At 44.1% G+C, this 16,056-nt stretch overlaps 1 protein-coding gene across 1 annotated transcript in view; it reads right to left on the bottom strand.

Annotated features, from left to right (window-relative positions):
• Window positions 1-1,149: 1,149 nt before the first annotated feature.
• ppm1j (protein phosphatase, Mg2+/Mn2+ dependent, 1J) overlaps window positions 1,150-16,056 on the bottom strand; it is a 50,124-nt gene continuing 35,217 nt past the window's right edge. The window contains exons 3-10 of the mRNA XM_021609266.2: window positions 10,356-10,691; window positions 9,990-10,102; window positions 9,335-9,419; window positions 5,818-5,936; window positions 5,567-5,630; window positions 4,918-5,025; window positions 4,474-4,625; window positions 1,150-2,258 (exon numbers count right to left, since the gene is read on the bottom strand). Coding sequence (XP_021464941.1) covers window positions 2,102-2,258; window positions 4,474-4,625; window positions 4,918-5,025; window positions 5,567-5,630; window positions 5,818-5,936; window positions 9,335-9,419; window positions 9,990-10,102; window positions 10,356-10,691 — 1,134 coding nt within the window. The 3' untranslated portion in view covers window positions 1,150-2,101. The remainder of the gene's footprint in view (window positions 2,259-4,473; window positions 4,626-4,917; window positions 5,026-5,566; window positions 5,631-5,817; window positions 5,937-9,334; window positions 9,420-9,989; window positions 10,103-10,355; window positions 10,692-16,056) is intronic.

Genomic DNA, 16,056 nt, shown 5'->3' with positions numbered 1-16,056 from the left:
CAATTACAAGCATTTCATAAGTGTCAAAGGCTTTTTGTTGACAATTACATGAGGTTGATGCAAAGAGTCAACATTTGCAGTGTTGACCCTTCTTTTTCAAGACCTCTGCAATCCACCCTGGCATGCTGTCAATTAACTTCTGGGCCACATCCTGACTGATGGCAGCCCATTCTTGCATAATCAATGCTTGGAGTTAGTCAGAATTTGTGGGGTTTTGTTTGTCCACCCGCCTCTTGAGGATTGACCACAAGTTCTCAATGGGATTAAGGTCTGGGGAGTTTCCTGGCCATGGACCCAAAATATCGATGTTTTGTTCCCCGAGCCACTTTGCAATTCACTTTTGCCTTATGGCAAGGTGCTCCGTCATGCTGGAAAAGGCATTGTTCATCACCAAACTGTTCCTGGATGGTTGGGAGAAGTTGCTCTCGGAGGATGTGTTGGTACCATTCTTTATTCATGGCTGTGTACTTAGGCAAAATTGTGAGTGAGCCCACTCCCTTGGCTGAGAAGCAACCCCAAACATGAATGGTCTCAGGATGCTTTACTGTTGGCATGACACAGGACTGATGGTAGCGCTCACCTTGCCTTCTCCGGACAAGCTTTTTTCCTGATTCCCCGAACAATCGGAAAGGGGATTCATCAGAGAAAACGACTTTACCTCAGTCCTCAGCAGTCCAATCCCTGTACCTTTTGCAGAATATCAGTCTGTCCCTGATGTTTTTCCTGGAGAGAAGTGGCTTATTTTCTGCCCTTCTTGACACCAGGCCATCCTCCAAAAGTCTTTGCCTCACTGTGCGTGCAGATGGACTCACACCTGCCTGCTGCCATTCCTGATCAAGCTCTGTTCTGGTGGTGCCCCGCTCCCGCAGCTGAATCAACTTTAGGAGACGGTCCTGGCGCTTGCTGGACTTTCTTGGGCGCCCTGAATCCTTCTTCACAACAATTGAACCGCTCTCCTTGAAGTTCTTGATGATCCGATAAATGGTTGATTTAGGTGCAATCTTACTGGCAGCAATATCCTTGCCTGTGAAGCCCTTTTTGTGCAAAGCAATGATGACGGCACGTGTTTCCTTGCAGATAACCATGGTTGACAGAGGAAGAACAATGATTCCAAGCACCACCCTCCTTTTGAAGCTTCCAGTCTGTTATTCGAACTCAATCAGCATGACAGAGTGATCTCCAGCCTTGTCGTCAACACTCACACCTGTGTTAACGAGAGAATCACTGACATGATGTCAGCTGGTCCTTTTGTGGCAGGGCTGAAATACAGTGGAAATATTTTCTGGAGATTCAGTTCATTTGCATGGCAAAGAGGGACTTTGCAATTCATCTGATCACTCTTCATAACGTTCTGGAGTATATGAAAATTGCCATCATACAAACTGAGGCAGCAGACTTTGTGAAAATTAATATTTGTGTCATTCTCAAAACTTTTGGCCACGACTGTAGTTATTTTGTCACAGAGCTCCACTGCCTTCTGAGCAGTGGCGTCACTCCTATGTGATGCTAGTCCCTCAATTGCTATCAGTCATACTAATTGATTTTAGACAATATGCCGGGCCATCTACCTCCACCTGTCATACTGTACTCTACACAAGCAATAAATTAGATTATTTTAGGAATTTAGCATTCTATAAATCACATGTGGGGGTCATAAGGTAATAAGGAAGTATTTAGAAAAGACTAACCAAGCACTTCTATCAGAATATGGCCAAACCAATCCTGCTGCAAATATCAGCCAATTAATTAGAGAGATTAAAACATGAAACTACAGGGGGAGGGTTCTCGTTAAGTAGCGATCAAAAAATAGCAGGTTTCAGAAATGGACATGTTTTCGGGCGGTCAGGTAATGTCATTGAACACCTGTTACACGAGTACCAAACAAAAACAATAATTAGAGCCCAGTGGGTTGTTCCAGAAGCCAGGAAGATGGGCCGGTTGACAGGTGTCAGCAGCCAGCTCTCCAACCTGAGGCTTCCCTATAAAAGGGAGGTGTTTTCTTCACCCTTCCCCCAGGGTAGAGAGGGTAAGGGGGAAGGATTGACCCTGGTCGGTCCTAGGGAGTTCGTCCTCTCCTGGTAGGGTGGTGGGACAAGGCCTGTCATGTCTCTGTCTCGGGCCCTACCGGTCCCGCCAAGGGGATCACATAACAAGTGATGTCGTCTCCTGAACCCAGCCTCTCATTGGGTAACCGCCAGCCCCTCTCCTTCAGGACCCCTCGCGACCGCATCAACAGGTCCTGAGCGGCCAGTGTGTATCTGGATGTAAACAGGGTTGCGGTCAAAACATTGAAAAGTGCTATTTATTTCAAATTAGTATTTTTTTATGTTCATGAATCGAATTTGAAATGTAATTCATCCCAAATATGTGTCTATGAAGGTGCTCCTCAAAATGGTATTGCCATTTTAAAATGACCATACTAATTTGTACAGGCTAGATACTGACCTCTAGTGGATATATCCTTTGATTACTCCTCCTTTTCTAACCAATATTCAGTGTTTTTTTTTCATTTTTTTTCATGGCTACCTAAATATTCAATATCTACCCTGTTTTTATTGGTAGCAACTCTAATAGTATAAGCCCTCTCACAATGTATCCCCCTAATAAGAATCACATCCTTCCATGACAAGGCCCGATATACCGACAAGGCAAAAAACGAGCCCTTCTCTGCTTCCGGTAGGTTGGTCAATCACATCCCAAGCATGCTCGCCTTGGGATCAGGTGAGTTTACTACAACAACAAAAAAGAGGGGGGGCGGTCATTAGCGGGAGGAGACTATGAGTGGCCGAATCGTGCGTTCATTCAACTCTATTGTTTGTACAATGTTGACTATCTTAACATATTTACGCTACTGTTGAACTTCGTGCATGTCTCATACCTGCGCGTCCTGGTATTTTCTCGCTCTACCACAATGCTTTATTATTAGATTGTTTGGTATTGCGTGTAGCGCTCACACACTATGCTAACATATGCGTGCTAATTAACCAAACGAATGGCTTTGCCATGTTTATGTCAAGCTGTTTACTGAAGCATTATAGTTCTGCTCACCATGTTATTATATTAGCTACCGGTGATATGGTAAAGCTACCATACACCGGTTACACTGTAGCTAGTGCAAAGCACCGGCCGTATTCTTTCGACTAACAATTATTTGCCGATACTTTCTTCGTTCTCGATTCGGAAGACACTTCTCTTATAAACTTCTGTGCCCAGTTGCAGGTGGAACTCCAAAAGCCAGAGAATATTACAATTCTCGATTTGTATAGAGCGAGAAATGTTTGTTTTGGTCGCACTGTGTGACACGCTGTCATGTACTTCTACACGTGGCCTTGTTGCATAGAAACTCCTAGTTCCTGCAATTTAAAAAAAAATGTATCCGTTATTTTACCAGGTAAGTTGACGGAGAACATGTTCTCATTTGCAGCAAGAACCTGGGGAATAGTTACAGGGGAGAGGAGGGGGATTAATGAGCCAAAACTGGGGAATATTAGGTGACTGATGGTTTGAGGGCCAGATTGGGAATTTAGCCAGGACACCCCTACTCTTACAACTAAGTACCATGGGATCTTTAATGACCTCAGAGAGTCAGGACACCCCAGTCCCCGAAAGACTGCACCCTACACAGGGCAGTGTCCCCAATCACTGGATATTTTTTATTAGACCAGAGGAAAGAGTGCCTCCTACTGGCCCTCCAACACCACTTCCAGCAGCATCTGGTCTCCCATCCAGGAACTGACCAAGACCAACCCTGCTTAGCTTCAGAAGCAAGCCAGCAGTGGTATGCAGGGTGGTATGCTGCTGGGACATGCAAGCTGTCTGAAAGGAAGTGGATTCAATATCCTAATGAATAATCAATATTTTATGGAGTACCACCTGCAACTGGACACAAACGTTTAAGAACAAAGAAATGATCAAGGAAAGGCTAGTTGGAAAACTGCTACCAGTGCGTTGCACAAGCTATTGTGTCATGCGAAAGGAAGCATTAACATATCACTGTTACAATGTGTAGCCTGTTACTGTGTCTCTGCATTTGGTTGGTTTCTGAATGTGGACCCTCCATTGACATGTTGGCCTAGTCCAGATATGACTTAGTCCTCATGTTCAGGTTTTACCTGGTCTTTATACGCCTATATTAGTTGAATGCCCCATTGCCCTGACATTCTTTGGCTCTGGTCTGTTCATCCCTGTGGTTCTTCAGACACCACTGAATCAGTGCATAGTTCAATGGCTCTCGAAAGGGAAGTACATTGCAAGGATAGGAATATTTATCTTACACATTTTTTGATAAGCGGTTGATTCTTACAAATGGAGTGTACCTTGCCGACTTGCAAAATCTTGTTCATCATAAATGTAATTAATAGATTTGATGCATGCAAGCTGCCAAAGCAACGTGGCTGTATACTGTTTTTAGATTATAGACAAAGCAGCATGAACATATACTGGACTGTGTAGACTAGAGATGACAGTACATACCTCACAGGATCAGTGGGCTCGCAGCAGGACAGGAAGCCTGAGACTGCGTCTGCTACCTCCCTGTCTGTGGTCACATCCCACAGCCCATCTGTACCCATCACCAGCACGTCATTCGGGCCATGCTTGAACTCAGACATGTCGTACACTATCACCTGTAGGAGCGACAGATAAGAGGGATGGAGGAGCGACAGATAAGAGGGAGGGATGGATGGACAGAGGGAGGAGTGAAGGAGGAGGGACAGATAATGGGGAGGGAAAACAAATGAGGGATATTCAATAAAATATTGGACAATATGTTCACTGATGAGCCAAAATAAAGTAAAATGTGTCATTAGATGTCCTCCAAGCTTTGGAACACACTGAGATGCTTCTAGACGAGCCATAATCTTACATATGGTGTATGATGCATGGTTCTAGACACAGACAGCATGACCTCTTACTCACCTCTGGGCAGCAGGAGAGAAAGGGTTTGATGTAGATGTTGGAGTTGTACACCTTCAGGTCATGATCCCCTAGGCCACGTGTTACCCCAATGGTGGCCATGACACGGGCCTACGCACAACACAAACACCGTGAGTGATCTGGGTTAGTGCCTGTGGGTGTTCCTTGATTCTCGGAAAATCCACTTAGGGGGGATTAGTGACTCAGGAGCACTTTTCTGCGTGGGAAAATAATGTTCTCAGTGTGTCGCTTTTACCACACAGCGAAAGACTGGGAGAGTTCAGCAACAACCATGAATTTGCATGCGAAGTCCTCCCACACATACAGCGGAATGAATAACTAAAAGTTATTGTCTTGCTATATCTGTCCTGCTGGTGAACTAACAGCTAAGCATACACAAAGGTTTCTTCCTGTCAGGGGTAACGTATGATTAGGGCAGGTGGACAACAGTAAATCTACATTTTGTTTGAAGACCAAGGTCTACTGTACTGTGCATATCAAAATGTCCCATGACTTGGGCAGGGTTTTACCCGGTCAGGTGGTAATGTGGTTCTTAACAAACTACCGTGGCCCTGTCTATGGCCATGCATATATTCTGTGCTGTTCTGATGTCCACCAGTACCCAGTCCATAAACATGACAAAGCCCTTCACCTTTTTACCCTCTCCATATATAAGCGGGAACTTGAGGTCGTCTTCTATGATGGTCTTGTAAGCCCTGCAACAAACCAACAGGATCACGGGTTAGGGATTAGTGATTATATTCTTCAAGAAGTATATGGCCTACTTCTTTTATCTCTTGATCCTGTACACGGTCAGAGGATTTTATAGGGCAACACATTTTATAGGGCAACAACAAGGGAAACAAATTCAACCCTGTGTGTTCGACAATAGCTGTAACTTACCAGCCGTTCATTGTGTGGTCCCTGAAGAGCATCTTCTTGTCCAGCTCCTTGTGCTGGATCCTGCGAGGGAACTCCAAGTGTGTGAACTCATTCCCCAGCAGCTCCGGTCTCAGGAATCCCTGCAGGGACACAGAGCAGAGCAAACGTTGACAAAACTATATGCGTGTTCAAACTGTCGTGTCAAATTGACTTGTGATGAAATGGCTCTTACGAATTGTACACTAAATGTACACAAACGTATGTGGATATCACTTCAAATGAGTGGATTTGTCCATTTCAGCCTCACCCGTTGCTGACAGATGTATAAAATCGAGCATGCATGCAATCTCCATAGACAAACATTGGCAGTAGAATGGTAGATTTAATGCACTGTGGGTTAATTGTGATAAGTGGTTGGAATTCCTCTGGATGTATTAACGTACTTGGTTTAAAATTAAGATTGCCATTGGCAGTAGAATGGTCTTACTGAAGAGCTCAGTGACTTTCAACGTGGCACTGTCCTAGGATGCCACCTTTCCAACAAGTCAGTTCATCACATGTATGCCCTGCTTGAGCTGCCCTGGTCAACTGTAAGTGCTGTTATTGTGAAGTGGAAACATATAGGAGCAACAATGGCTCAACCACAAAGTTTTAGGCCACACTATGTCACAGAACGGGACCGTCAAGTGCTGAAGCGCATAAAAATTATCTGTCCTCTGGTTGTAAAGCTCGCTGTCATTGGACTCTGGAGCAGTGGAAATGCGTTCTCTGAAGTGATGGATCAGGATGGACAAAGCTGAGTTTGGCGGATGCCAGCTACCTTTTTTATTTTACCTTTATTTAACTAGGCAAGTCAGTTACGGGGTGGCAGGGTAGCCTAGTGGTTAGAGCGTTGGACTAGTAACCGGAAGGTTCCAATTTCAAATCCCCGAGCTGACAAGGTACAAATCTGTTGTTCTGCCCCTGAACAGAACCCACTGTTCCTAGGCTGTCATTGAAAATAAGAATTTGTTCTTAACTGACTTGCCTAGTTAAATAAAGATAAAAGAACAAATTCTTATTTTCAATGACAGCGTGTTAACCGCCTGTTCAGGGGCAGAACAACAGACCTGTGCCTTGTCAGCTCAGGGATATGAACTTGCAACCTTTCAGTTACTAGTCCAACGCTCTAACCACTAGGCTACTCCGCCGCCCCCGCCCGAATGTGTAGTGCAACTGTAACATTTGGTGGAGGGGAAATAATGGTCTGGGGCTGTTTTTCATGGTTCGGGCTAGGCCCCTTAGTTCCAGTGAAGGGAAATCTTAACGCTACAGCATAAAATGACATTGTAGATGATTCTGTGCTTCCAACTTTGTGGCAACAGTTTGGGAAAGGCCCTTTCCTGTTTCAGCATGACAATTCCCCCATGCACATAGCAAGGTCCATACAGAAATGGTTTGTCAAGATCAGTGTGGAAGAGCTTGACTGGCCTGCAAAGAGCCCTGACCTCAACCACATCGAACACCTTTGGGATGAATTGGAATGCCGACTGCGAGCCAGGCCTAATCGCCCAACATCCGTGCCCGATCTCACTAATGCTTTTGTGGCTGAATGGATGCAAGTCCCCGCTGCAATGTTCCAACTAGGGATGCACCGACATACCGATAACCGTTATTTAAGATTTTTGCGGCCTTTTAAGCATTTTATTACAGTTAAATAGTAAAAACACACACTGACCAAAAAGTTATTTTGTTGGCATTTACAGCCGGTTGTGATACAGCCTGGATTTGAACCAGTGTGTCTGTAGTAATGCTTCTAGCACTGAGATGCAGTGCCTTAGACCGCTGTGCTACTTGAGCCCATAATCAAAACCTATTTCTTTCACTTACTTACTGTGCTGCTTCGTTGTTCATTTGTTCAGTCTCAACCAGGATTTCATCATACGTGTCAAGCAGGACGTTTCAGCTCTTTCTGTCCGTGGCCTCTTTTCCTCGGTGGGCACTGTCACTGTGTCCGTTTCCATCTTGTCCAGCTGTGGCTGTAACATTTCACGTAAACCTCGTTTCTTGTCTGCATCGAAGTGGCGGTCCTTGTACCTAGCATCGAGCATGGTGGTTCACAGCCTCTAGGAGAGTACTTTTCCAAGTTAACCCCACGGTCTGTGTTGGCATTTTTGTTGAGCAGGCGTTTCAATGCCATGACAGGGTATCACGTCTGCTGCAGACACAGCTGAGCTTATTTCTCCAGTCAGTTGTTCGATTGGAGCTAGGAGTGTGTTCATGTTTCAAACATGTTCTCAATGCCACTGAATTGGCAGCAGCGGTATGAGAACCAGCACATTCTTGAGCATGCAATACGGCTTTCCGCAGTACGAAATCCTCGCCGACCCACTGCTGTCACACTCGTAATGCTCATGAGGCTGACATTGCTGGCCCAAATGTCAGTCGTGAAGCTAATAGCAGTGACGCCCATAGCAAGTAGCTCATGGATGTGAGTTTCAACAATACTGTGTAACTCCGGTAGGGCAACATCTGAAAAATAGCGCCTACTTGGTAGTGTGTACCGGGGCTCGACCAGTCGGGCAAAAGCCAACATCATCCACGACAGAGAACTGTTGATTATCAAGGGCAATGAATTCCATTATCTTGCCGTTTTTCACCTTTGAGTTGTCTCGCTGAAATGTTCTTACTCTTTCAAACTTGTTGACTGCTCGATCCATACAGCAGACATTGTGGGCCAGGTTAGGAATGCTGTGTTGCACTATATTTCTTGTGGCATCATTACGTTTTCGACCTAACGTTATATAGGTACGCACGTCAGCTTTGACATTGGTTTTACTCATCGGCGTTAAACTAGACATCGGGCCGATTGTTGGCATTTTTATCTAATATCGGCCGATTCTGATATGCTTACCGATATATCGCGCATCCCTAGTTCCAACATCTGGTGGAAAGCCTTCCCAGAAAAGTGGAGGCTGTTATAGCAGCAAAAGGGGGGAGACCAACTCCATATTAATGCTGATGATTTTTGGAATGAGATGTTCGACGAGCAGGTGTCCACATACACTACATGACCAAAAGTATATTTTTAGTGTAAATGGTGCAACAAACAGATCCTAAAGGAAGTATCATAGCAGTAGGAAAAGTGACAGTAGAACATTATATAACTGTGAAACACAAACTTGGTACTTTTCATTCCCTTCCCTGAGGGTTCCACCACTCTCCCACACAGCCACCCACTCCAGCTTAATTTAGACCAACAGACAGTCAATGAATAAAGATGTAGTCTGAATCATACGTTAAATTGCAATACCCTCCCTCCCCCGTGCGTCCTCCTCTTGGCCAAGGCACCCTTGAAAAAGCTATTCATATCTCGTGGTGATGGGACTCACCTGGTTAAAGGGACATTACACTTTCAAACCAAAGTTTGTCAGATGTTTTCAGACCTCTAAAGTCTGGAAAAGGTTGACACTTTAATTTGAGTAAACTAGCTTATTTTTGATTTTTTTTGATTTTTAGATAAGGAAAACATAAATAAATGCATTAACCCCGCCCTCACCAGATACTGCAGGCGCTGCCTCTCAGACTCGGGTGTGAACTCGTTGGACATGGGGATGACCTCATTGTTACGGATGATGATGGCTCTGTAGAAACAGAGTAAGAACCAAAGTAGAATGAGTAGTGATTATTTTTTATATGGGGGGGACAACATACTGTATAAAGACAAAGACAGACACCATATTGTGACCCCATATCAGGAGGACACTCGGGATAGTTAATGTTGGGTTAAGAGGGTCAGCACAGCATGTTAGAGGATGATTATTGCTCCAAGACACTGATCTAAAGTCAAATTGTTCCCCCCTAATGGTTGAGGCTAACATTTGAAAACACTATACCAATCCTAGATCTGTGCTTATGGGCATATTCTACCAGGAGTTTACAGTACATGATGAATGGTGTTGCCGTACAAAGAGCGGCCAGCAGAGGTCATAAGAACTGCGGTTTGAGAATTTGAGCATGACCAAAGGGAACAGCTTTCTTTGAATTAACGGCTATGGGCATCATGTTGTGTCACTTCCTTTAACCTCTATTTCAGTCATTCAACTCTGCATTGAAAACATTGAATATGTACAACAAGTAGGCCTGTAATTCATTAGTCATTATGGGCATTAATCAATCTGCTGCTATTAGAGTTTGACCTGCAGTTGACCTACCTGCTGTCTCCAGCATTGGCAACATAGAGCTTCCCCATTAAATGGATGGCAGCCAAGGCACAACACCCACCAGAGATGGTAAAGGACGTCTTCTCCTTCTCTATCAGTTCATCCTGTAATCAACCGGAAACAAAAGGTTATTCACCCATTGGGTAATAGAAGGAAGTTAGCAGCCCTATGATGAGGTTATACTTAAGATGAAATGTTTACAATTATTGACAGATAAAAGACTGGCTAAAAATAAATCTGTGCATTTGATTCTGGAAACCAAAATTTTCTCTTGGACGCCCAGGCTTCGCTGAGACGAGTAGAACACTACTTCACAAATTTAAGGTGATATGCCGTGAGCGTTCGCCTGTGTCTTACCATCTGTTTGAAGGCGTTTTCTATGATGCCCATGATCAGACTCTCCAGACTGACAGTTTTCTCCGTGTGGAAGCGGATGGAGGGGTCAGTGATGGCATTAGGGTCCTCTGGGTCCTGGGTGGAATTTGCTCCCTTCTTCACCTCCAGCTGGTAGGGGCTGCCGTTCTTGGCCAGGCAGATAGGGGGCGTCACAGAGGGGTTCTCCAGCAGGTGGGCGACGTCCCCCAGTCTGTCTCTGATGAGGCGATGGAGGAGTTTAGATGCCATGATGGCACACCCTGAGCCTGCATGACCGTCGAACACGCCCCAGTAATGCAATGGGATCCCTGTGCCGTCCTGGAAAAGGTTGAGCAAATTAAGTCAAATCAAGCTCAAATCATATCAAAACATGCATTTTAGATATATCAAAAGACAGGATAACAGTAAGAAATGAGAGAAATGGCAGGAAATACAACACTGGCCAGGGATTCAGTCTCTTTAACAGGTCTCTCTTGCAAGAGTTTATCCTGATGAGAATTAAACTCGGAGAATGCCTAAAGGACATTTCTGTCAGAAAATGGATGGGAATACTTCTCATCCATTCTGTTTTGAGCCTCACCTGTTTATCAAAAATATATATATATATATACAGTACCAGTCAAAAGTTATGACACACCTACTCATACCAGGGTTTATCTTTATTTTTACTATTTTCTACATTGTAGAATAATAGCAAAGACATCAAAACTATTAAATAATACATATGGAAGTAACCAAAAAAAAAAAGTGTTAAACCAAATATATTTGAAATTCTTCAAAGTAGCTACTCTTTGACAGCTTTACACACTCTTGGCATTCTCTTAACCAGCTTCATGAGGTAGTCACCTGGAATGCGTTTCAAATAACAGGTGTGCCTTGTTAAAAGTTAATTTGTGAAATTTCTTTCCTTAATGCGTTTGAGACTATCAGTTGTGTTGTGACAAGGTAGGGGTGGTATACAGACGATTTGGTAAAATACCAAGTCCATATTATGGCAAGAACAGATCAAATAAGCAAAGAGAAACAACAGTCCATCGTTACTTTAAGACATGAAGGTCAGCGAATCCGGAAAATTCCAAGAACTTTGAAAGTTTCTTTAATTGCAGTCTCAAAAAACATCAAGCGCTATGATAAAACTGACTCAAGATCCAGTTAACTGCATCTCAGATTGCAGCCCAAATAAATGTGCCTGTTTCCTTAAAATCTGAAGCATCTGAACATCAACTGTTCAGAGGAGTCTGCGTGAATCAGGCCTTCATGGTCGAATTTCTGCAAAGAAACCACTACTAAAAGACACCAATAAGAAGATGAGACTTGCTTGGGCCAAGAAACACAAGCAGTGGACATTAGACTGGTGGAAATCTGTCTTTTGGTCTGATGAGTCCAAATTTGAGATTTTTGGTTCCAACCGCCATGTCTTCGTGAGATGAGGAGTAGGTGAATAGATGATCTCTGCATGTGTGGTTCCCACCGTGAAGCATGGAGGACGAGGTGTGATGGTGTGGGGGTGCTTTGCTGGTGACACTGTCTGTTTATTTAGAATTCAAGGCACACTTAACCAGCATGGCTACCACAGCATTCTGCAGCAATACACAATCCCATCTGGTTTGGGCTTAGTGGGACTATCATTTGTTTTAACAGGACAATGACCCAACACACCTCCAGGCTGTGTAAGGGCTATTTGACCAAGGAGAGTGATGGAGTGCTGCATCAGATGACCTGGCCTCCACAATCACCCGACCTCAACCCAATTGAGATGGTTTGGGATGAGTTGGACCGCAGAGTGAAGGAAAAGCAGCCAACAAGTGCTCAGCATATGTGGGAACTCCTTCAAGACTGTTGGAAAAGCATTCCTCATGAAGCTGGTTGAGAGAATGCCAAGAGTGTGCAAAGCTGTTAAAGGCAAAAGGTGGCTACTTTGAAGAATCTAAAAGATTTTGTTTTGTTAAACTTTTTTGGATACTACATAATTCCATGTGTTATTTCATAGTTCTGATGTCTTCACTATTATTCTACAATGTAGAAAACTGTAAAAAATAAAGAAAAACCCTTGAATGAGTAGGTGTGTCCAAACTTTTGACTGGTACTGTATATAAGTTTTTCCCATTTTGTTACGTTACAGCCATATTCTAAAATTGATTACAGTTTTTTTCCCTCAATCTACATATAATACCCGATAATGACAAAGCAAAAACAGATTTTTAGGAAAAATTGGAAATATCACTATTACATAAGTATTCAGACCCTTTAATGAGTACTTTGTTGAAGCACCTTTGGCAGCGATTACAGCCTTGCGTCTTCTTGGGTATGACGCTACAAGCTGACACACCTGTATTTGGGGAGTTTCTCCCATTCTTCTCTGCAGATCCTTTCAAGCTCTGTCAGGTTGGATGGGGAGCATTGCTGCACAGCTACTTTCAGGTCTCTCCAGAGATGTTTGATCGGGTTCTAGAACGGGCTCTGGCTGGGCCACTCAAGGACATTAAGAGACTTGTCAAGAAGCCACTTCTGCGTTGTCTTGGCTGTGTGCTTAGGGTTGTTGTCATGTTGGAAGGTGAACATTCACCCCCAGTCTGAGGTCCTGAGCGCTCTGGAGCATGTTTTCATCAAGGATAGCTGTACTTTGCTCCGTTCATCTTTCCCTCGATCCTGACTAGTCTCCCAGACCCTGCCGATGAATAACATTCTCACAACATGATGCTGCCATCACCATGCTTCACCGTAGGGATGATGCTAGGTTTCCTCCAGATGTGATGCTTGGCATTCAGGCCAATATTGGTTTCATCAGACCAGAGAATCTTGTTTCTCATGGTCTTAGAGTCCTTTAGGTGCCTTTTGGTGAACTCCAAGCGGGCTGTCATGTGCTTTACTGAGGATTGGCTTCCGTCTGGCCACTCTACCATAAAGGACTGATTGGTGGAATGTTGCAGAGATGGTTGTCCTTCTGGAAGGTTCTCCCATCTCTACAGCGGAACTCTGGAGCTCTGTCAGATTGACCAACGGGTTCTTGGTCACCTCAATGACCAAGGCCCTTCTCCCCTGATTGCGCAGTTAGGCCAGGCGGCCAGAAAAGTACGTCAAATAACGTTATATCTACCTTAGCGTTGATTGGACGGATCATGTCCGCATCATACTTTCAAAATCGTAGCTAACAAGCTCGACAAGAAGTCATCATCATGAATCAAGTTGACAATCTATTGGCAAATCCTTTTCAAACCTTGTCACATGAAGAGAAATGATAGAGATAACATATCGGTGCTCAATGGCCATTGGACATAAACATTACACAACAAGTTGGAAATTGCAAATTCAACAATGAGTGGTTTGGAAGGATTCAGTGGCTAACTGCAAGCGCTGCAAAGCAATCAATAGCCTGCTATTCAGCGGAGTGGGTGTGAGGTCCAAGTCTGGGTTTAAGGGTCTCTTTTTGTCTAAGCTTAAAAGGATAAACATACACAACACACCATACACAACACACCATGGGCCAGAAAATGTTGAATACATTGGCCATGTTGTTAATCCAGCATGACTTCTGCCACTTTCTTAACAACTGGAAACTCAGAACTCTCAGACTTCTGTGAGAATGCAGAAAACAATTTGCTCTGACTGGGAAAACATGTTTTGAATGGTCATCCAACTCGGAATTCCAAGTCAGGCCACTTTCTAGAGCTCTGACCTGAAGATCACTGACGTCATGATTCGACCCCCCCCCCCCCCCCCCCCAGAGTTCCCAGTTGTCTTGAAAGCACCATAAATCCTGAGGATGCCAAACTTTGATTTAAGTTTGATGGCAAAATTTGCCCACAAGTACCGCCACGCCACCTTCCTGTTTAAGTGAGCACAGCAAGGTCCAAAAATGTCTTGCTGCATAAATAATGAAATGTGCCAGGAGATATGTATACTGTTGCTAAGAAAGTAATACTATGTTGTGTAGTAAGCTGTTAGTAGCCCATGAGTCTCGCCCTAATAATTTGGTCCCTTTCCCTCTATTAACTTAGCCTACTGTTCTGGTTTGGTGGTGCACATGTAGCTTATAGCCTGTTTTGGAGAAATGTAATCATTGAATATTGTAAGAGCTTTCATTGTCTGCTTATATGCCCCCTTTAGTTAGCCTACGGTTCTGACTGTAAGAACGGCCCATTTCAAAAGTGCTGAACAAATAGTTATATTGACTACGATCCGTCCTAGCTCGCTCATTAATGTCTTAATCGAAATCACGGATCGCCTCTTATTCGGTCATCGTCCCCTTATGCCATAGTTTGTACATCTCAGTTATCAGTAGAAACCACATTTGTTTAAACAAGTCAGACCTAACAGTTTGCTGGCACCATTTGTCACCGTTACAGTGCAATTCATTTATTGTTTAGTGTCATGTTGCGTAGTGGCTTTGCTGGAATGCATTGCAACAATTGTTTTCGAGTTTGCCCCAAAAAGATTTACATTCTAAAATCAGCAATAACATGTCTTACTCGATGACACTATCACTGTAAATATGTGCTCAATGACAGCAGTTACTGTGTTGGATTAAAAATATTCCACTTGGATTTCATTCACTTCCACAGGATTTCATCGTGGCAGTAAATTCCACTAACAAGATGTCCACCTATCGGGTGAATCTTACTTCTCACCTATGCCAAGAAGTAAATGTGTTTAGTATAGTAATAGTGTCCCAGACGGTTACAGCATGTCTACTTTAAGAGCCCAATCCACAGAATGGATAGCAGTATGGGGGCATCTGTTGACCTCTTACTAGACTAGAGTGGAGGAGGGGCACAGAAGAGATGATGTAATTTAATTAACAGGAGGGACAGAGGGTAAACATGGAGAATACAGGAGGGGAGGGGGTTGCGAGGCCACCAGAAGGACTGGAGGGATTGACCGGACACAACAGACCCAGTACAATACTGTATACTATAGACTGCTGTGTAAATACAATTGAGAGATTATGGGGCAATCTCTGAGTGAGTAGGTTTTTGGATTTGTGTGCTAGGGGCGGTAGCTGCTCTACAGACCCACGGAAAGCTGTTTCTAAATATAGCGGCACACAATGGTCAATGTCTTAATCAAATTGTATTTTCTTTGTCAGGAGAAAAAAAATGAATCCCCAGCTAGCCAGTGATGTCTGGAGACATTTAAACAGAGATGGTTTTATTAGAGAGAGCGAGACCTGTGAAAACCTTGCTGCAGTGCAGCGTGTCACCAAAGGTCCCATCTTAACAAATAGGGCAGTAGACCATAACAAAACAAACATTGGACCAGGATGTGCCTATTCTCAACCTGGTCTCAGAGCATTTCGTATTATTCTGACAACAATCACCCGAGCCACTGCCTGTTCACCCCACTATCATCCAGAAGGCGAGGTCAGTACAGGTGCATCAAAGCAGGGACCGGGAGACAGCTTCTATCTCAAGACCATCAGATTGTTAAACAGCCATCAGTAACATTGAGTGGCTGCTGCCAACATACTGACTCAACTCCAGCCACTTTAATAATGGAAAAATTGATGTAATCAATTTATCACTAGCCGTGACCAGCTGATCTATTGGGCCGGGGCCCCCGGCGTATTCCATTCGCTCCATACTGGATTCGAGGCGTCGGGCGAGGGGCCTTCAGTACCTTGTGGAGTGGGAGGGGTACGGTCTGGAGGAGAGATGCTGGGTTCCGGTGGAGGACGTGTTGGACC

Source organism: Oncorhynchus mykiss, chromosome 7 (assembly GCF_013265735.2).
Source record: "Oncorhynchus mykiss isolate Arlee chromosome 7, USDA_OmykA_1.1, whole genome shotgun sequence".
Taxonomy (NCBI): Eukaryota; Metazoa; Chordata; class Actinopteri; order Salmoniformes; family Salmonidae; genus Oncorhynchus; species Oncorhynchus mykiss.
This window is presented reverse-complemented; position numbering and strand designations above follow the sequence as displayed.